At 36.4% G+C, this 23,150-nt stretch overlaps 1 protein-coding gene across 1 annotated transcript in view; it reads left to right on the forward strand.

The window, feature by feature from the left end:
* Rpt6 (26S proteasome regulatory subunit Rpt6) overlaps nt 1-14,729 on the forward strand; it is a 31,765-nt gene extending 17,036 nt beyond the window's left edge. The window contains exons 6-8 of the mRNA XM_069842805.1: nt 2,633-2,786; nt 11,120-11,329; nt 14,358-14,729. Coding sequence (XP_069698906.1) covers nt 2,633-2,786; nt 11,120-11,329; nt 14,358-14,498 — 505 coding nt within the window. The 3' untranslated portion in view covers nt 14,499-14,729. The remainder of the gene's footprint in view (nt 1-2,632; nt 2,787-11,119; nt 11,330-14,357) is intronic.
* The last annotated feature ends 8,421 nt before the right edge of the window (nt 14,730-23,150 follow it).

Raw genomic sequence — 23,150 nt, forward strand, 5'->3', positions numbered from 1 at the left:
TCCTTTAGTAACGAGGAGATAAAAGTTGTAGGCAGTAATAATTCTACTAATAAACTGCTGGGACAAATAATCTTTGTGATATGATTCTACTTAAAACTGTTCAGACAAATAATCTTTGTGGTTTGATTCTACTTAAAACTGTTCAGACAAATAATCTTTGTGATATGATTCTACTTGAAACTGTTCAGACAAATAATCTTTGTGATATGATTCTACTTAAAACTGTTCAGACAAATAATCTTTGTGATATGATTCTACTTGAAACTGTTCAGACAAATAATCTTTGTGATATGATTCTACTTAAAACTGTTCAGACAAATAATCTTTGTGATTTGATTCTACTTAAAACTGTTCGGACAAATAATCTTTGTGATATGATTCTACTTAAAACTGTTCAGACAAATAATCTTTGTGATAAGATTCTACTTAAAACTGTTCAGACAAATAATCTTTGTGATATGATTCTACTTGAAACTGTTCAGACAAATAATCTTTGTGATATGATTCTACTTAAAACTGTTCAGACAAATAATCTTTGTGATATGATTCTACTTAAAACTGTTCAGACAAATAATCTTTGTGGTATGATTCTACTTAAAACTGTTCAGACAAATAATCTTTGTGGTATGATTCTACTTAAAACTGTTCAGACAAATAATCTTTGTGATATGATTCTACTTAAAACTGTTCAGACAAATAATCTTTGTGATATGATTCTACTTAAAACTGTTCAGACAAATAATCTTTGTGATTTGATTCTACTTAAAACTGTTCAGACAAATAATCTTTGTGATATGATTCTACTTAAAACTGTTCAGACAAATAATCTTTGTGATAAGATTCTACTTAAAACTGTTCAGACAAATAATCTTTGTGATATGATTCTACTTGAAACTGTTCAGACAAATAATCTTTGTGATATGATTCTACTTAAAACTGTTCAGACAAATAATCTTTGTGATATGATTCTACTTGAAACTGTTCAGACAAATAATCTTTGTGATATGATTCTACTTAAAACTGTTCAGACAAATAATCTTTGTGATATGATTCTACTTAAAACTGTTCAGACAAATAATCTTTGTGATATGATTCTACTTAAAACTGTTCAGACAAATAATCTTTGTGATTTGATTCTACTTAAAACTGTTCAGACAAATAATCTTTGTGATATGATTCTACTTAAAACTGTTCAGACAAATAATCTTTGTGATAAGATTCTACTTAAAACTGTTCAGACAAATAATCTTTGTGATATGATTCTACTTGAAACTGTTCAGACAAATAATCTTTGTGATATGATTCTACTTAAAACTGTTCAGACAAATAATCTTTGTCATATGATTCTACTTAAAACTGTTCAGACAAATAATCTTTGTGATATGATTCTACTTAAAACTGTTCAGACAAATAATCTTTGTGATATGATTCTACTTAAAACTGTTCAGACAAATAATCTTTGTGATATGATTCTACTTAAAACTTTTCAGACAAATAATCTTTGTGATATGATTCTACTTAAAACTGTTCAGACAAATAATCTTTGTGATTTGATTCTACTTAAAACTGTTCAGACAAATAATCTTTGTGATATGATTCTACTTAAAACTGTTCAGACAAATAATCTTTGTGATATGATTCTACTTAAAACTGTGCAGACAAATAATCTTTGTGATATGATTCTACTTAAAACTGTTCAGACAAATAATCTTTGTGGTATGATTCTACTTAAAACTGTTCAGACAAATAATCTTTGTGGTATGATGCTACTTGAAACTGTTCAGACAAATAATCTTTGTGGTATGATTCTACTTGAGACTGTTCAGACAAATCTTTGTGATATGATTCTACTTGAAACTGTTCAGACAAATAATCTTTGTGATATGATTCTACTTGAAACTGTTCAGACAAATAATCTTTGTGATATGATTCTACTTAAAACTGTTCAGACAAATAATCTTTGTGATATGATTCTACTTAAAACTGTTCAGACAAATAATCTTTGTGATATGATTCTACTTAAAACTGTTCAGACAAATAATCTTTGTGATATGATTCTACTTAAAACTGTTCAGACAAATAATCTTTGTGATATGATTCTACTTAAAACTGTTCAGACAAATAATCTTTGTGATATGATTCTACTTAAAACTGTTCAGACAAATAATCTTTGTGATATGATTCTACTTAAAACTTTTCAGACAAATAATCTTTGTGATATGATTCTACTTAAAACTGTTCAGACAAATAATCTTTGTGATTTGATTCTACTTAAAACTGTTCAGACAAATAATCTTTGTGATATGATTCTACTTAAAACTGTTCAGACAAATAATCTTTGTGATTTGATTCTACTTAAAACTGTTCAGACAAATAATCTTTGTGATATGATTCTACTTAAAACTGTTCAGACAAATAATCCTTTGTGATTTGATTCTACTTAAAACTGTTCAGACAAATAATCTTAGTGATATGATTCTACTTAAAACTGTTCAGACAAATAATCCTTTCTGATTTGATTCTACTTACTAATAGTCTGTGCAAATCTCGTTACACAGAAGCACAATAGATCATGGTTGGTTTTGTTTTCCACACTTGTGCAGTGTGCTGATGCCTGCATTGTTTGTTGCAGGGAACATGCTCCATCAATTATATTTATGGATGAAATTGATTCCATTGGATCGTCTAGGATTGAATCGGGAAGTGGGGGTGATTCAGAAGTGCAGAGAACTATGTTGGAATTGTTAAACCAGCTTGATGGTTTTGAGGCTACAAAAAATATTAAGGTATATTAATTTAAGCTGTTTGGAGAAGGTGAAGGTCATCCTCCTCTTCACTACACTCACACATACACTCACCCTAGTACACAACCTAACTCCACAGATACAGCAGGGCCTGTTGATGTGTGTGTGTGCAACTTGGAAATGGGTCCTGTGGAACCCGAATCTCACAAGTGTATTAGGTAGGCAGTGGATACATACATACATACATACATACATACATACATACATAATTTAGGTTGTTTGGAACTTATTTTATGCAGCCAGTAGTCCATCCTGCGATCTATGTTTCTCTTCTGGTGACTTTGTTTGTGTCACGTGTGATATGCAGTACATTAAACTTCTTTTATATGTCAGAAGCTCTAGAATACAGGTAAGTAGCTAAAAACCGTGATTAACTTTGCACGAAATCAAGGCCAACTGTATAGAGGAGTTAGTGAAGGAATTATTTGAGGGGAAATACTTACTTTTCATTTGCTGATTAATTTTATTATCATTTTTTTTTATTTGGTGCAAGGGAAAGTACAATTTTTTGGTCCAGGGAAAATATTCGTCTTTAATCGCTGATGAAACAGATTACTCATATTAATCTGATATTTTGCACCATCATCTACTAAGCTAGCCAAATTTTTGTCAAAATTAGGTTTGCCGTGAAAATGTAAGAGCACAAAAATTCAGCTTGTGTTCTTTGTTAAGATGTGACCAACCCTCTTTGAAATTCGAAGATGCCCATGCTTGCCTCCAACAATCTTGTGAACTTTAATAATGCTATTACTTCTTTAGAAATGTTTCGTAACACAGATGTTTTAACTGAACAAATTATGGAGCACTTGTCACAATTTGAAGGCGTGATCTATTCGTTAGGAGCAAACAGTCCAAATTAACACTTTTTTGTAAATAATTACGTGTTATTAAATTAACATCACACTGGAAGAATAAGGTAAGTGAGTTTCGTAAAATTGTCTGAATTGGAGTTTGAAATGTAATATGTCAGCCAACTTTGGCTTCAAGTAGCTAAGATTTCCTACATATAATCTTACATTCTTCAAGAATGTGTTGCTGTATTATAGATTGTTGTTTTCTTCATGACTTGGGTGTTTTAATCCATCTAATATCTTGCCTCACAGTATAACCCACAATAATTATTATTATTATTATTATTATTATTATTATTATTTTATTATTATTATTATTATTATTATTATTATTATTATTGTTGTTGTCCAATGTGAATAATCCTATTTCACTGCACTAGGCATGTTAGGGTTTTGGTTGTTATACACAGGAAACTTTAATAATAATTATAAAGTTTTAAATATTTTCGTTATGAAATTGTTGAATGACGAACTGCAACACTGTCTTTTGAATATCTCCGCAGTTGGTTTGTAGAAGTTCACATCACAAGATTCTAAATGATAAGAGGCGAACAATTGTCTGTTGTGATTCACACATGCATCCTTCTTGAGAGGGAATTTTGAAGCGTTGAAAGTAACTTTTGAATTTCCTGTGTCCGCTTGAGAAGTATTTTGAGGATAGATGGTGGGGCACTGTTGGAAAAAATGTCTTTTGTGATCTTCCCATTTACACTGCTGGTCCATAAGTTGTGCCATTCAAGTGGCATTTCCTTGTTAAGTTGTTACTTGATATAGGAAATACATAGGTTGGATAAAAAGTAATGGCAACACTGCTGTCACGTGACGATGGTGCGTTCTAGAGCTGCCAGCTGTGTGGACATGAACAAGGACTGTTAGATGAGTTAGTGCAGCCAGCGGCGACAGTACTCCATCAATCTACTGCAGTGTGTAGAACGTTGACTTTCATAGGGATAGTGCGAGCGCCCTAAGACCATCCTTACAAAACTAGAGCAACGTTCCTGGATCAAAATTGAAATGGCACGAGGTCATAGTGCACAAGAATGTTTTCAGGGACTGCGTGAAGCATGTGGTGATGCAGCATTGCCATATCGCACAATTGCACGATGGGTTAAAGCGTTCCAGGAAGGCCTTGTTGCACCAGTACCAAAGGGAAGGTGACGACTTTCTTGGACAAATTGTCGCTATGGACGAAACCTGGACTCGCTCGTATGAACCAAACTTGAAACGCCAATCAAATGAATGGAAGCATCCCGATTCTCCTCGTCCAAAGAAAGTGCGCCCTACACAAAGTGCTGTGAAGGAGATGTTCATTGAGGCGTATGACATTGATGGGGTAATACTGCACCACGCTGCTACCTCCAAGGCAGACGGAAAACGCGGACTACTGGAACATCCACCGTACTCACCCAATATGATCCACGCGATTACGTTCTTTTCACCGAAGTGAAAGAACCACTGCGAGGGACCCGGTACAATACCAGAGATGAACTTATCCGTGCTTTAGGGCGGTCAATACAGAACATCAACAAAGATGGACGCGCTGATGGTGTACGATGCCTTCCAAACATTTGGCAAAAGGTAATAAATAAGGGGGGCGACTATATAGAAGGTACGTAAATGTTGTACCACTGTGAATAAAGCCACGTCAGAAATATCGAATTGTTGCCATTACTTTTCATCCAGCCCTAGTAGGAAGACTGGTGTGACTGTATTCCTTGTTTGACTGCGCTGAAGACTTGGCATTTTCATCGGCCCTTTCATTTCCTGCGATTCCCACACGGCGTCTGACCCAGGATGGTCCCTGTTGATTGCACAGGACACGTTCTTCTGACTAATAGATCCCAGTTCGGTCCCGGTGTGCTGCTAGGCAGTCAAGTCGTGTCCAGTGTGAAGTCTAATGCGGCCACAGCTTCCTTCTGGAGTTTTACAGAGTAGCTTTCCAGGATTCATATATGTGTCTTTGCTGAACAAGGAACTATGATAACAATATGCATGATAGTAAATGCTGTACCATGTTTCCCAGAGCACAATTACATTAGAGCATGATGTTTGATTATCTTCAGGGAGTGTGGGTTTGGTCAACAGTCCAAACAGTTCATGGATGACTGGGTCTTTATTTATAAATGTCCTCGAATATATTAAATAACATACTAAGTATACCAAAGTTGATAAAATAATTTTCCTAATCAACAATCATGAGAGTCATTGCATCCTTGATGCTATTTTGTTTGCAAGAAAGAATGGAATTGTTTGGTTACATTTCCACCTCAATGAAGACATGGGCTCAACCATTAGAAGTGGGTGCGATGGAATCGTTCAAGGGAAAACTGCATGTGGCACAAAATGATTGGATGACCTCTGATTCTGGAAAACCCATCATTTACATCTACAGTGAAGAATATAATATCTGCATTTCAGAAACCTGGAATATGACCATTTTTTAGACTTGCATTCAGTGATGAAGATTTCGAGCCATTGTTGGTAACTGGCAGGACTAGACATATAGACATACTAGATCAAACTGCTGGTCCTAACACAGCTTTCCTCTCCGTAGAAGATTTGCGACATTATCCCAAAGCTGAACCAAGGTGTCTGCAAAGATCGAGAAGGAAAGTTAAGTCCTGCATTTGACAGAATCTCCCATTAAAAACAGGATTGGAGAGGAAACATCCCAACAGGAAAAGTTAGGCCTAAAGTGTCTCAAACAAAAGAAGACAGTGACAGTGATGGAGAATTTTCTGTTCAAGACAGCTCAGGTGAAGGAACTCACAAGATATAACAGCCGTAGAAAGAAGTGGCACCGAGGAAATTGTTGCTGAAGTAATATGCAACAAGGGAAGAGCCCACACACAGCATGACAAACTGAAGACTGCAGTAAGATATTGTCATGAAATTGAAAGAACCGGAGAATTCAGGAAGAACTGCTTGCGCTGCGGCAAAGAAACACTTTGATGTGGACTTCAATAGTTTTAAAGAAAAAAATAGTGTATCCATAGTAGTACTCTTTACGTGATATTTTGTGTGTTAATTGGTTCTTTAACAGAAATTTGGATATTGTTCAAAGGTGCCCTTTGTTCTTCTTATTTAAGGGGTGTGTATTCCAACTGTGGCACTTAGGCACAAATGGCCCGTTGTGCATTCCATAAGCCGGAGATCAAGCCAGAAGACTGCAATGCGACACCAGCCAGTGGGTTTAATTTCCTGAAATTCTTCCCGAGATAACGATACTTTGATGACTCAACCTCACCTCACATGTTGGGTCCAGTATGTGTAGGCTATGTGCCCAGTAACCTATCCTAGAAGTCTCCTTTCCAAGACAGTGGTGGCCGAAGGCCATTCTGTCAAGTGGGGCACAACCTTAATGATGAACCCTGAAAATTAAAAACATATAAAACCAATTTATGTGCACTAACCTGTCTAATTCTTGTAGATGAGCTCCATTTTTCGGTTCTTTCTGCGAGAAAAACCTCTATAACTCTATTGTTGAAGTTCGGAATAGAATGTACCATCTTTCTCTCAATTGAAAGCCCTGCTGCGCCCAGAGGAAAGTTAAATGGAATTCTAAGTGTAATTCACAGAAATGCGCTGATTCTCACTTGTTCGTACTCACGGATCACGCAACTGCCTGCCTTCTTAGTAACGCAGCACTAGACTTGGGGAAACTCCGTTGAAAACTGTAGTGTGCACTGAAGGCGGCAAAACGCCCGCCAAGATTCTCTATTGTCAGTGACAAAGCTTTTTGAGAACTGCCAACTTCATGTATTGTAATGTAAACTTTCTTTTTTGGATATGATGGAAGCATAAAAATTTACAGGGAGCATTAACAACATAACTGTGACAAATGAATATCTATATATACATACACACGTGATTTGCACAATGAGTCGAGCTTCTAAATTAGTAAACTAACATTTAACGTTTTTCATGTCAAGTTCAGCTGTAAAATGTCGTCTGCTATACAGCAAGTATCAACACCCTTAAAAATGGCACGCAGCTAATTGGACTGTTCCTAAACTAAAGAGAGTTGGTGGGCACGGCAAATACAGTGCCCAAAGCACACGGTCTGAGGCAAAGAGCTCCGCCTTCCTACAACTCACACCCCCATCCCTTCCTCGTCCATCGCTGGGCACGAGAAGAGAGAGCCCATTTTATTACCTGTTCAGAAAACTTGGGTTTCGTAGACTACTACACATTCTGAAAACATTAGTAGCAATGAAAATGTGACACTCTTTAAGTTATTATTTCATAATGCAATTAAATTGTATTATAATATAGTCATAATACGATAATAAAAATCACTGGGAGGGCACGTGCCCATGTGCCCCTTAATGAAAGCTGCCCCTGTTCCAAGACCAGGAATTGTTTAGTTGATCGAGTTTTTGTTCTTCAATAAGAAGTTTAGCCTATTACATAACTGTTGCAGATCTCCAGGCTCCTTTTAATCCTTCTTCTTTAGAGCCTGTTTGATTGTACACAACATAAGCTTCTGGGCCAAAGCATTGGATTGAAGCTCCATGCTTGTCCACTGTGTCCAGGTAACCACATGTTGTACTTTATTTCTTGTGGATAAGGTTTTCAGGGTTGTCCTACAGTCTGGAGTCGCCTCTGTGGGCACTTATTGCAGTCTGATATGTTCATGCTTAGCGAGATCTTTTAGGTTTCCCTGAGTGCACGCTACTGTCGCAAACACAGCTTGGAGAACTGTAGAATATGGCCAGGGGGATAGACATTGAGCCCTGTCCACATCAGGCTACGACATGGAGAGTGATCTCCTTCCCTATCAGGAATAATAGAAACATGTTGAGCAGCAGTCATACTATCCTGTCTGATACCAACAACAGGATTGATCTTATCCGTTCCAAATACTGTGTGCCCAAGTGCTCCATCTCTTTCTATTCATGGAGTCCAGATGCAGCTGACACGGCTGTGTTTTGAGAGTCCTTATCGGTGTGGCTCCTGAACACGCAAGCCATTGTACAAGGTCCGCGATCACCATACATAATCATAGGGTGTGGAACAGAGCAATAGCCCCCAGGTACAACCAAAGGCCCAGGAGACAGTAGTACGATATTACACATGAGTTTTCCAAACCAGTTGGACATCAAGGATTACTCCTAGATAATTAACTGATTTAATTAAAACTAGATTCTTACCAAATAAGGAAACTCTTGATATGACGCCTCCAATTCCAAAATTGTCTACATCCATTCTTAACAATTTTCAGGAAACGCCAAAAACTGATAACTTTTTTCCTAATTGTTTGCAGTGTTCGTCATATTTCAAGCTTATTTATGGAAGGAAAGGGGGGAATTTAGGCACAACATTCATTAGAAAATTGCTAGAGACATTTAGGTAGATGACGAAACCGCCATTATCTCAATTAAAAAAAAAATGGATTTAGACAGTTTTGGAATTGGACGCTTCATATATTTCCCAGTTTTCTTTTCTTCGTAAACAGAACCATTTCGGTTTTGTTAGGATTTACACTTCATCTCGCCCTCATGCACCAAGCCTGCATCCAGCTGACATGACATCCAAGAGTTCGTATGATTATCTGTAAGTTCGCCTTATCACTAGACACCACAAAGCTACCCCATACATGGGGCAATTTTGAACATGTTACAAGAGTAGGTTCTGACTTAATTTATGTTTTAGATATATGTAATTTCTGCAAGTATAAAATTTGGAAGTGTTTATTAAGCAATGTCTTGTCATTCTGTGCCATCTGAAGTTAAGAATATATATAGGAAAACTGTTATATAAATAATGTAATAATGGCAATAGGTCTATTGAAATAACATATAATAGTAGTAATAATAATAATAATTTATTTATTTATTTAATCTGGCAGATCTGAGGCCAGTAGGCCTTCTCTTCAGCCCAGCCATGGTCTATAGTAATACTATTAGTAATAAAATAAAACCACTAACATACCTTCAAAAGCCAACATCAGAAAACAGGACTCCGACTGAAAGAAATCAGATTATAAGCCAGTCAAGCAAGAAAAACCACCACCATCATCACCATCATCATCATCATCATCATCATCATCATCCTGGCAAGCATTGGACCTAGTGATCTCAAAAACAGATTCATTCTAATACTTCATGAGATGTTTCTTGGGGCATTTACCAGCATTTGTTCAGGCCAGGTGCGATCTTTCATCATTCCAGTGTAATCTTTCCATCTTCTTCTGTGGTCTTGGAGGAAATTTATAATTGGCGACACACCTAATTAAGAAAAATGAGAAACTATTTCATTTCAGTCTAAAAAATCACTTGTTTTTCACACACTTCACATTATACGTCTTCCCCAACACTGCAGAAACATCCGCCTCTCACGTTTTCCATTTGATAGTAAATTCTTCTTACTTGATTTTTCTTTTAACAGTTTAAAGCTTTGTTTATTGAAGATTTTTTAGTACCTCACTTTAACACGTTTTCATACAAAATGAAATGAAACTTACACGTTTATATCAATTCTGCCAATGTTGTTAATGGAACAGCCAAAATAAAATGTATAAAGGACTGCCAAACCAATAATTAAGTTATACATGGCATGTTACTTAGAAATAACCAGACTTCATTATTGTTAAGGCTTGGCTTGTTTTGCCCGTCCATACACTTAGGCATTGTGCTCCCTTATGCGCGATGATCGTCCAAGTTCAACAGGTGACTTGGGTGGCATTCGTGAATCCGACGCTGACAGGTGGGCCATCCTGCCTGATAAGTCCCAGGAGTCCGTCATCCCAAACCCTTCCTATATCAGCATTGGAAACTCCCAAGACTTCACTCCAGCCTATTGTTACTATTACGGATGATATATGGAATGGGGGGGGAGGTAGAGAGGGAAACGGGAGTACTCCGGCCCTCTGCAACGTCTGCTTTCCCCACCACAAATTCCATCACGATCTTGCCGGGGATCGAACCCGGATCGCATGGATGGAAGGCCACATGTAGCTCATTGTTGTTAAGAGGAAGCTAACAAACAGCAAGTTGAATTGGGGATTTGGTTCAAGTGTAAAACTGATTCAGCTTCTACGTAATACTCCGTTGAAGTGTTAAAAATAATTAAATAACTTTTTGGAATGAGGATCTACAATGGTAATGGTAAAAATGCTGAATACATCGTCCTAAATACGCAAAATAAAATAGAATATGTATTTATGGCAAAAAACTCAAAATATGCTAAATAAACTTGGCTCTTTTGAACCTCTAAGACGTGATCAGCAAAGATGTACAGTCTTAGAAAAAAGTTTTATTGCACAGATACTTTTATAAGTCCCAGAAAGGAGGCAGTGCGCATGATCAGAAACAAAACTAATTTTGTTATCTCAACTAGTCCTTCTCTTATGAATCAGGTTGCTTGTCGTCTGATCATGCGCACCGAACTTATAAAGTATGTGTGCGACAAAACAAAGAATATGCATGTGGCACAGTCTGCTTATAAGTATACTCTTAATAGGTGATAATGGCTACCAATAGGATTGACATCCTCGATCCAGCTTTGCTGCGTCCAGGAAGAATTGACCGCAAAATTGAGTTTCCTCCCCCAAATGAAGAAGCTCGTTTGGATATTCTCAAGATTCATTCCCGAAAAATGAATCTGACACGAGGCATTAATCTTCGCAAGATCGCAGAACTGATGCCAGGAGCATCTGGTGCCGAGGTTAAGGTATGTAACCTCTACAAGTAGGTATGTAGAAATATTGCATTTTAGAGGTTAAATTACAGGCCTTGTATACTGATATCACTCAGCTGAACTCTTCAGGAAGTCCGTTATTCTTTATTGTATTCATACCTTTATTTATAATTTTTCTTGCACTTTGTAATGTGTTATCTGTTACAAGTGCTGTCATGTAAGAATTGCATGCAGTTTTATTATTGGTACTGTCACTGATTTTGTGATGGTAGCGGAGTTATTTTTATTTTACAATCGTATATCAGAGGCTCTAATTGGTTTGTGTCCATAGTATCCATTGCTTTTTTTTTCCTTTTCTTCGAAAGCACTTCGTTACAGTTGGAAGATAGTAGTTCCTGTGTGTTATTACACAAGTTCGTTGGTTACAAAATAATATTAGGACATTTGACTAATTTTATTAATGTAAATCTTAACCATTGTATCATCCACGTACAGTTTCTATTTCCATTTTCAGATGGAACTACTGACAACCCCTAATAGTGCCCCTGATATCTGAAGCTATAAACAATTTTAAAATTTCCTAGTGAAGCCTATCTCAGATGTCATGCAGTTCGCAGCATTGCAAGTGTCTCCTTAAACATTGTGTAGCAGACATACATGCTAACATGTGAAGCCACTGCAGGCTTTATCTCGGAAGTCGGAAGGAAAGAAGTCCAAAATCTCCATTTTGAGATACGGAGAGATGAATTTTCTTCTTTGCACACAGGTTTATGACTTACTAATTACTATACTAACAATAATTAATAAATTGATTAAATGGCGATCTTACTCGTGTTAATTGTGTAAGCATGTGCGGCTTACAGTTGTTTCGGTGCTTCTTTACACCATCCTCAGAGCACTAATAATAATAATAATAATAATAATAATAATAATAATAATAATAACAGTAATAAATTATGATTATGTCTCGTGACCAGAATATTGTACGAAATGGAAATATAAAAATTGGAGATTTATCCTTCGAAGAGGTGGAAAAATTCAAATATCTTGGAGCAACAGTAACAAATATAAATGATACTCGGGAGGAAATGAAACGTAGAATAAATATGGGAAATGCCTGTTATTATTCGGTTGAGAAGCTTTTATCATCCAGTCTGCTGTCCAAAAATCTGAAAGTTAGAATTTATAAAACAGTCATATTACCGGTTGTTCTGTATGGCTGTGAAACTTGGACTCTCACTCTGAGAGAGGAACATAGGTTAAGGGTGTTTGAGAATAAGGTGCTTAGGAAAATATTTGGGGCTAAGCGGGATGAAGTTACAGGAGAATGGAGAAAGTTACACAACGCACAACTGCACGCATTGTATTCTTCACCTAACATAATTAGGAACTTAAAATCCAGACATTTGAGATGGGCAGGGCATGTAGCACGTATGGGCGAATCCAGAAATGCATATAGAGTGTTAGTTGGGAAACCGGAGGGAAAAAGACCTTTAGGGAGGCCGAGACGTAGATGGGAGGATAATATTAAAATGGATTTGAGGGAGGTGGGGTTTGATGATAGAGACTGGATTAATCTTGCATAGGATAGGGACCGCTGGCGGGCTTATGTGAGGGCGGCAATGAACCTTCGGGTTCCTTAAAAGCCATTTGTAAGTAAGTAATAAATAATAATAATAATAATAATACATCTTGATTACACAACTTTCAACACTTAACACAAGAAAGTTGTTATCATACATATTCCGAAATAATAATAATAATAATAATAATAATAATAATAATACTAATAATAGTAGTAGTAAGGAACATCTCAAATTAAATGAAGCAAGAGTGGCGTGATTTGTAACAATTGTGTAATAAATGCGTAAGAAAAATGTAATTTTGTAATTAAAAAAAAATTCTGTACGAAGCAACTATGGAACTCTCAACACATTTTTAGCTTCAGAATACTAGCTAATTAAAGAAATGATACTCCTGAATAGTTCAGTCTTTTCCTGTGATATTTTTTTACCCTTAAAACTAAAGAATAATGGTATTTTACAAACAACTTCAAATTGGTGTAACTCTGAAAATATGTTTAGATGACATTTTTTGCTCAGAATGCCTTCGGAAATAAGCTCCGTAAGGGTCGGTAAATCCTTGTGAATCACCCTGTATATTTCCGAATGTCATTTGCTCTCTGGTATATTTGTGCTTTATGGGGTGGAAAAAGCACAGAGCATCTATTGATTTACACTGTCTTGACCTGGGAAAGCCTTTACACAAGTTAAGTCCTGCCTCTTCTTGACTTGCATACATTAGTAAGCTGTATGCAAGTGACTGCCCAAAACAAAACGTGTTTCTGACTAGTTGGCAACGCCCTCACATCGGAGTGACTTATTCAGTGGAATGGTTCTCTTTTTAAATTTAGTTGTATAAACACGAAGCAGGGAAAGCAAAGGGTTACAGCATTTGGCATTTTAATTTTATTTTAAAACTCTAATGTAATTAGGATAAATCCTGAAACAATGCAAGAATTACCAAACATCTAAATTATAGTGTGGTATACTAAATACAGTTACAGTTTATATTACTAATGCAATTACTGCTGTTACAGGAAAGAATGTATTTATGTCTGTGTCTGTATAATGCAGAGACCAAAATTTTCTTCAACAATGTTCTGTTCAGTTGAAAACAAGGAATAACAATAAATGTATCTGTACATCGTTACAGGATGATCCTAATGTCATTATATTTTTCTTATTATACTTTCTGGAAGAGCAACTTTACTATAAGAGTGCTACAAATAAAATGCACAGACATGTTTAGCAGTCTGTAAGATAAGAGTTGCTTAACGTAATGTTTTGTCTCTCACATATATTCTGAAAATTACTGTCTTAATGCCTAACAAAGTTGGGGTGTTTCGTATGAAAATTCAATATTTTGTCCAAATGTGCAATAGCAATGAATTCTCGAATTTGAAAGCGGCAGTGCCAACAAAACTGCAATGTTGTTACTGGCTGATGCAAAGAAGCTTCTCAAGCAGGAAGTAGTTAACACAGCTGTTGTGTTCTTCCAGGGCGTATGTACTGAAGCTGGGATGTATGCTCTGCGTGAACGGCGTGTCCACGTAACCCAAGAGGACTTCGAGATGGCAGTTGCAAAAGTTATGCAAAAGGACTCTGAGAAGAACATGTCTATCAAGAAGTTATGGAAGTAAATCCCGATGTGATAGAATTTACAAGTATTGTCTCATAAACGTAATTTATTGTTGGAAATTGATGATTTTGTAATGGATTACTGTTGTGCAGCATGGCTTAAGAATTTTAAATTGTGTTCACATGTATATGTTTGAAAAACTATAAGAAGTAAATACATAGGAATCTGTTAAAATCCAATCATTGAACTGTAAACAGATAAAATGAAAATAAACTTACACAAAAATTGAAAATGATTTTGTATAAACATGTTCAGTTGTGATGCATATACGTACTGTCTGACCAAAATAAACTGTTTATGGTTGACATTTCTGTACAGTATTACTGGCCAAAATAATTCACTTGTGGCTGTTGCACTGTGTGACAGATTATTATATGCTATTTCATTGCCATGACCATTTATGCTGTGTAAATTTTAATTGGTTAAAAAATTTTTGTATAATATAGAGTGTCTACACCAAAATGTCCTATTTTTATTTTGCTCTCAATACCAAAGAAATGAAGATAAAGAAATTTTATTGACAAATATAAGTTGTGTGAAGTATTAAGTTTGTAACAAAAAACACACATTGTCACATTAGCCCCTCTGTTGACATGAAGGATATCTAGGGCTGGTACCAGTGACCTCCACAATCCGGACATGATCAGAGAAGACTGACTACCTGTACATGCTGCAACTGTGAGCCTTTGCCCAGGTTGTAGTTTCAACAAGATGGTGCTTCATCCCACTGGTCGCTGGATGTGCAGAGCACATTCCCAGGGCATTGGATAGGACGAGATGGACCTCTGAATTGGACTCCACGTTCTCCTGACATCAGACTGCTGAATATTTTTCTTTGGTGCTATATGAAGGACAGGCTGTACACCGCTAAAGTGTGGGGACCTTTCAGACCTCTGTGCCCGGATTGTGGAAGCCATGGGTACCATCTCTCTGAGCATGTTGGAACAGACCTGAATATAGACTAGACATTCATCGTGCCACCAAAGGGGCTCACATGGAAGTTTATGATTTTTTGTTACAAACTTAATCCCTCATTCGACTTATGTTTGTGCATAAAATTCCCATATCTTTATTTCTTTGATATTGGGAGCAAGATGAAAAAAGGGCATATCGGTGTAGACACTCTGTATATTCCCATAAATAATTACGTCATTCATAAACGAAACGCAAAACAATATACATTCACTTTTTTTGTAATAATTTTAGGGTTTCTTAAAATATCTGTTCCTATACCATCTTATAAACGTGTAGTCTTTGAACATATTCTGTAGATACATCTTCCAATTTTACTTTCTCATATTAATTTGTTGCAACTGCCTAACTAGAAAGCCTCCGAAAATTAGACTTTAAGCTATGGGGAAAGAAATTTTCTCATGAAATTTCGGCCAGTGTATGGGACCGGTGCCCACCCAGCATCGTGATGCAGTTGGGAAGCTACGATAGGTAGCGAAATCTGGTTATGAAAGCCAGCTATAACGGTTTGGGGGATCATCGTGTTAACCACATGATACCTGCATTCTGGTTGGATGATCGTCCACATCTCCTTCAGCATGTGGACGTGAGGCGAGCAGCCGGCTGATCTCGTTGGTCATGGTCCTTCATGGGCTGTCGTGCCTCGGATTATTATAGGTCTGCATGTTGTTGCAGAATGCAGATACACTGCCTTTAAATTACATACACTGATTCAATTATTCATTCATTTCCTACAGAGAAGACTATGGTAACTATGTCACACAGTAATTTTAACGGGACATTATTGTGAAAGGAGACAGTGGACAAATTCTTAAGTGAGATACAATATTGACTAAACTACAGACACTTCATCTCTCTGATAGTGTTGTCACCTGGATGCACTCCTACCTTACTGGCTGCCAGCAGCATGCCATATCTAATAACTAATAACCGTTTCTCATCCTGGCGTACTGTAGGCACAGGAGTTCCTCAGGGTTCAGTATTAGGCCCCTTGGTCTTCTCTATTTATATAAATGGAATTTCTAAATCATTTAAGCACTTTAGATATCAAATATATGCAGACAACGTTCAATTGTATATTTCAGCCCATCCCGATGCACTAAATGACAGCATTAATAGTCTTAATGAAGATCTTGATTGCCTCTTTTCCTGGTCTCAACAATTTGGACTTAACCGAAACGCATGTAAATCTCAGGCTATTCTGTTCGCGAACTGTAGATTAATTCCTGATGTCAACGACCTGAATATTCCACCTGTGAAACTGAATAAAACAATCATCCCGTTTAGCTCTACCGTAAAAAATCTCGGAGTGCATTTCGAATCTAATCTCAATTGGGTTACACATATTAAATATACATGTAAGAAGGCATTCTCTATTCTCCATGCACTAAAAAGATTGTATCATTATCCATCTAAATTAAAACAGACGCTGGTACAGACACTCATTCTACCTCACTTCGATTATTGCGACGTTTTGTTCAGTGATCTCAGGATTGATTCCTCTCAGAAACTACAGCGTGTTCATAACGCGTGCGTCCGCTTCATTTGTAATGTTCGCTACTATGATCATATCTCACCTTCTTTTGAGAAGTTATCATGGCTTAGGTTACATGAGAGGAGAAATCTGCACTCACTTTCTCTCCTATATCGAATTATGCACACTTCATCCCCCTATTATTTATTCGCTCGTTTTCGTACTCTCTCTCGCTATCATAATATTAATACTCGATCGCAACGCGATAACATGCTAGAAATTCCACTTCACACATCATCTCTATATTCCTCATCTTTCACTGTTGCTACCTCCCATCACTGGAACTCTCTGCCGCCTGAAGTCAAGGGCTGCCGAACATTGAAATCTTTCAAATCCAAGTTAGAAAATTATCATATGACGAGTTGCCAAACTAACTTACTATTATGACAAGTGTTGTATTGCATGTTTGCACGTATTCACATTTTTTTTTATGTTCTAGTGATATTTAATTTATTTTATCTTTTTGTTTTCATATTTCCCGATAATGTGATAACTTGAGCTATATGTAATCATAATTTTCCTTACTGTGTGTACCTAAAAATATTGTATTCATTGTATGCTTTGTACTTCACTATTTTATTACTAGTACTATTATTATTACTATTATCATTATTTTATTATCAGTAATTGTCTTATTTTTTATACTTTGTATGTCTCATTTATTTTGACCTGCTGTTCACATTTTATTATGCTTTTTCCTTTCTTCCTGTATGTTATATATTATGCATGATTTCTACTTACTTGTTTACATTTTATTATTATTATCTTATTGAGTTTTGTATGTAAAATTGTAGTGTACTTTGTAAATTTGTAGTGTTTTTGTAACACAGTTTCACTCCTGGTTGAGTGTTAGCACAGTCTAGTATATACAGTCACGAAGCTTGAGTTGTGAGGGTGCTAAGAACAATAGACTATGCTGGTACTATTTCGCATTGTATGCAATGAGGCGATATTAGCTATCCTAGTGGTTAGCAACTATCCATAGATGCATATTTACTACGTATAGAGCTTCGTGACTGTATATAGTAGACTGTAGTGTTAGAAAAGGCTGTATGGCCTTAACTCTGCCAGGTTAAATAAACCATTATTATTATTATTATTATTATTATTATTATTATTATTATTATATTATTCTATGTATAAAATGTATCAATGTTGGTTACATTATTTCAATATTGCGCGATTACTGCCCAAATATCCAGTTGATTTTAATCATATTTATTTCACAGATGGTCTGTTATGAAACCTTCAGGTCTACAATTAAAACTCAAATTCTTCAAACTGTCAGTTACAACGCTCTTCCTAGGGACCGTCAATATGCTTGTTGAGTTTTTCAGTTTTTAAATTACACTCGGCCAGACCATGGCCATATATATAGACACACACGCAAGCACACTCACTCACTCACACCCTCTCGCTTCCACTCCCCCTCTCTCTCCCCTCTTTCTCCCCTCTTTCTATCACTGTAAAACGAAAGGAAATAAGGTACACAGGAACTTAACAAGGTACACATTAACAACGCATATAAAACCTTAGGTGTTGTGTCAATTCAAAAGAAGCATGTGACATCATAACGTGCCAAATAAGTGAAAGATTCCAAACTTCGGGAATTTTTTCTGCATTTTCGATAGTTTATCCTAAAAATTTCCTATTTATTGTGATAATTTCCCTAAGTCATTGCTTCAAACCATTATTACGCAATACAATATGCTGAATAAGAAAATACTTAGAAATGAACTAAGTGCATTGTACTCTAATGCCACGTTCAGGAATGTACTTACCTCTAGTGCATTAATGTTGTTACTCTGCGAAAATGACCTACAGACACACTGCAGGAAGTAACAAAGTCGTTAGAAATAGTTCTTGTGGCCCTGTGGCTGCTGCCGAAGCAGAGCGCTGTTTCAGCACCCTTGAGCGCATGAAACCTTTTTTGAGGAACATGATGACACAAGAAAGATTAAGTTTACTGGCTGTTCTTTCTGTTCACAAGGACTACATTCACAAAATAACGAACTATAATTCGAGTGTGATTGATAAATTTGCGCATCAAAAGAATAGAAAAGCAGCATTCCTGTACAATAATCGGCCACTGTAAGTTTGTTGATTTGTTCAACTTGATTATTATGCATGTACTAATTATTGTGTAGAAATATTTTAATTATTGCATATTTTACTCTTAAGTATCTTTTTTAGTCCAACGATCAATAATATGAACTGATATGTTGATGTAACTATAACAGAATATTGAAAGGCGCCTAGAGACATACGATATAAGACATGAATTTGTTTAATCTGGCCCCACCTAGCCTAGAACTCACGAGCCGCCACTGGTGATTTGTATTATACATTGGAATTAAGAGGCCAAGGCATCTTAAAAATTATAGCATCTTGATATTTCTTTATTCATATTGTAACAATTTTGGTACCATATCATTATTATACTTTTATTTTAAAAAAAATGTGTGTCGTGATCTACTTTCACCATGCACTGGTGTAGAGGTTTTCACATGAAAAATATATAGCTGATCCTCTTTACCCCACACTATGAGTAAAGCGAATCAATATATTATAATTTTTATAATTGTTACTATTGGTCTTAAAAATTTAATTGTGATGCTATAGTCCCGTCACTCTAATTTCCGGCAGCCAATCACGTTGCAGGTCGGCTACATTTAAACGTGTGCGTCTTGTGATTCGCTGATTCATTTCTTAAGGCTCGATAAATCGCCCGCCATTTTAGCTCTTTAGTTGGCGTTCGCAGAAAGCACACGAGGACGTTATTTGCCGCTCAATTATTTGCTGAATTACAGTGCGTTTGATTTATTATCATAGGAGTTACGACATGATAATGTTTAACAGTGTTGCAAATAGATTCCTCGTCTGGTAGCTCGGCAACGTAAGAACAAAAATGGCGAATGATACTACCTACCTAGACTTTATAGAGCCTTCACTTCCTAAGACGTAAGCAAAGAGGCGGAGTCACGCCGGAAATAACAACGTCGGGACTATATATGAAAGGATAAGCATGTTAGATCACAAATAATTTTTTTGGAATTTATCTTGATTAATGAAGTTGATAAATTTTGACCTGCTTTACCACAATATGCAGTGTCCAAAGGTCCACCTTCTTTTCTCCGTGGACTGACTCTGAGGCTTGTGTTGGTGTTTACTGAAAAAAAAAAAAGTCAGGGTTGATTTCTGTTTTGGACTCATTATGAAACATGGTGAAGAATGGGTAGAACAGAGAAAAATTATCTCCGGCACCAGGACTCGAACCTGGGTTTTCAGCTCTACATGCTGACACTGTATCCACTAAGCCACACTGAATTCTAGTTCCAATGCCTGATTGAATCCTTCTCAGTTTGTTCTACCGCTCTGTTCCTCTTTGGTGGCCTGCACTGTGTTACAGAATATGTGACAGTGGCACAATGTACAGAGGTGCACTCAATGTGAGGGACTAAGTGGCTGGGGTCCGACAGAACAAGGCACCGTCTTGAATCACAGAGTGATTACTTATGCTTACCATATTACTATGATGTACCGAAGTACATATGACATTTCCATGCATTACTATATGATGAAGAATGGGTATGTGTTGGACATTGTGCCATTGTCACAGTGCATGGAAGTAGGCCACCAAAGGGAAAACAGAGAGGTAGAATTATACTGAGGATTCAGTGCAGCATCGGAACTAGAATCTGGATAAAGCGTCAGCACATAGAGCTGAAAACCTGGGTTAGAGTCCCAGTGCTGGAGAGAATTTTCCTCTGTTCTACCCATCCTTCATCATATGATAATGCAGAATTCTTGCACGGAAATATCAGATGTACTTCGGTACATCATAGTCATTATGAAATGTTCTGACTAGCTTGAACGGAAAAAGAGAGAGAGAAAGAGAGCAGGTAATTACCTATTTGAAGGCTGTGTTAAACATATTATTGATATAGGAGATGAAAAAAAAGGAATAAAATTTTATTTTTCTATGGCACATGATATTTTATTTGACTAAAGTAAATAATACTTATTAGAACATACAAGATCTTTTGTGTGTGTCTGTGTGGTTTACTTAAATATGGAGGAGGCCTGAAGGCTTGCACTGCAGTCTGAGACTCATCGACTTCTGAATAAGATGCTTTCTTATTTGTATCGTTTTCATTTTTGATACCCTACAGCAGGGATGAGACGATATTAGCTCCCAATCACGGGCGCATAGCGCATCCACTGTAACGTAGACAACAGGGATGTACATGCACATGCAGCGAATAAAGGCAGCAATTATTACAATAAATTGCGTTACTAAATTTCTGGCTATGTAATAGGGCTAATTATTCAGTTATTTAATATACATGTGCATATATAAACAAATCGCAAAGGGAAGGGTTTTTTAGGAACAAAAAGAGAAATATGAAAAGTTAATTGTATGTAAACCATTGTTAAAAGCAATTATTTATTATGTAAATACTTCACTTCATTGGTTAGGAGAAACTAATAGGGTCTACCTGCTCGAGGTGTGTGATCTCTAAGTACTTTTGAGTATTTGTTGAAAAATATAATGGCAATATTGATTGAAATAGAGTATATTGATTGTGTGATTGTGAAAATGTAGTCCTTACTCTCCAGTCGTGATTATGTAATGAGTTTTCGTAGAGCGATTTGTGAGATGCACGTAACATGAAAAAAAGAAGTTCGTTAAATTAAGATATTGAGATCTGTCGTAATTTTTGGGGTCAATCATTTAAGGAGATATGTATGACTTTTAAAACATTCAGTCCACACTTGTGGAGTAACAGCGCATCTGGCCGCGAAACCAGGTGGCCCGGGTTCGAATCCCGGTCGGGGCAAGTTACCTGATAGAGGTTTTTTTCCGGGGTTTCCCCTCAACCTAATACAATCAAATGCTGGGTAACTTTCGGTGCTGGACCCCGGACTCATTTTACCGGCATTATCGTTCAGACGCTAAATAACCTAGATGTTGATACAGCATCGTAAAATAACCCAATAAAATAAAATAAATTAAAACTTCCACAATTTCGGCCAAAATTTGTGAAATTTAAACTATATAAACAGATCTATAATAATATCATCTGTACAAAATTTGGTGCAATTAGGTCTAATAGTTTTGAAATTAAGTTTTTAAGTATATTTTATATTGACGTTACTAAAAAAGCTCCTTGCATCAAAGTTTTCAAAATGTTTAGTTCATATTTGCTAAAAATCCTGAAAATAGTGAATTAGCATTTTGAGCTTAGTAATAGCGCAAGTTAAAGTGCAATCAAAGATAAAATATTATTTCTAAATTACACGTAGTCTAATAAAAGTAAATATCCAGAAACAAGCAACAAATAAAACATCAACAATACAGTCCACACCTGTGGAGTAACGGCTAGCGCGTCTGGCCGCGAAACCAGGTGGCCCGGGTTCGATTCCCAGTTGGGGCAAATTACCTGGTTGAGGTTTTTTCCGGGGTTTTCCCTCAACCCAATATGAGCAAATGCTGGGTAACTTCGGTGCTGGACTCCGGACTCATTTCACCGGCATTATCACCTTCATCTGATTCAGACGCTAAATAACCTAAGATGTTGATAGAGCGTCGTAAAATAACCTACAAAAATACTAAATTAAAAATCAACAATACATTTAAAATAAAGAATTAAAAGGAATCTAGATACTATCTACTGACCCAAATGTAAATTAATTTACCTTCGATGTCAATTCCGAAATGAATTTATTTCTCTCTTCTCCTGGATAATGCCTATATTTTTTTCATGTTGCGTCTCATAATGCCGTTTTATGTTGCTTTTTTTGCAAATGATATTTTTTTTTTTCACAACAAACACTGGACTTCATCACCATGTTCGAAGCATAAATATTGTATCTTCCACTCTTCCTTGAAAGCTTTAAGCTCTTCCGTTCCATCATGATGCGAGCAATGTTTACAGGTAAAAGAGCTCTGCGCGCGCGCAGCGGGCATAAAAGAGCTCTCGCCCGCAATTATTAGTCTCCCTCGCAAGACTGCCCCACAGTTAGGATTACAACAACAGAAAATAATTCTTTTTGAAAATAACCGAACTGAAGAATATTTCAAAGTATGAAATAATTAAGAATAATAATTGCAATGCAGCGCTACGAATAAACAAATGAATAATG

The sequence above is a fragment of the Periplaneta americana genome, chromosome 13 (assembly GCF_040183065.1).
Source record: "Periplaneta americana isolate PAMFEO1 chromosome 13, P.americana_PAMFEO1_priV1, whole genome shotgun sequence".
Taxonomy (NCBI): domain Eukaryota; kingdom Metazoa; phylum Arthropoda; class Insecta; order Blattodea; family Blattidae; genus Periplaneta; species Periplaneta americana.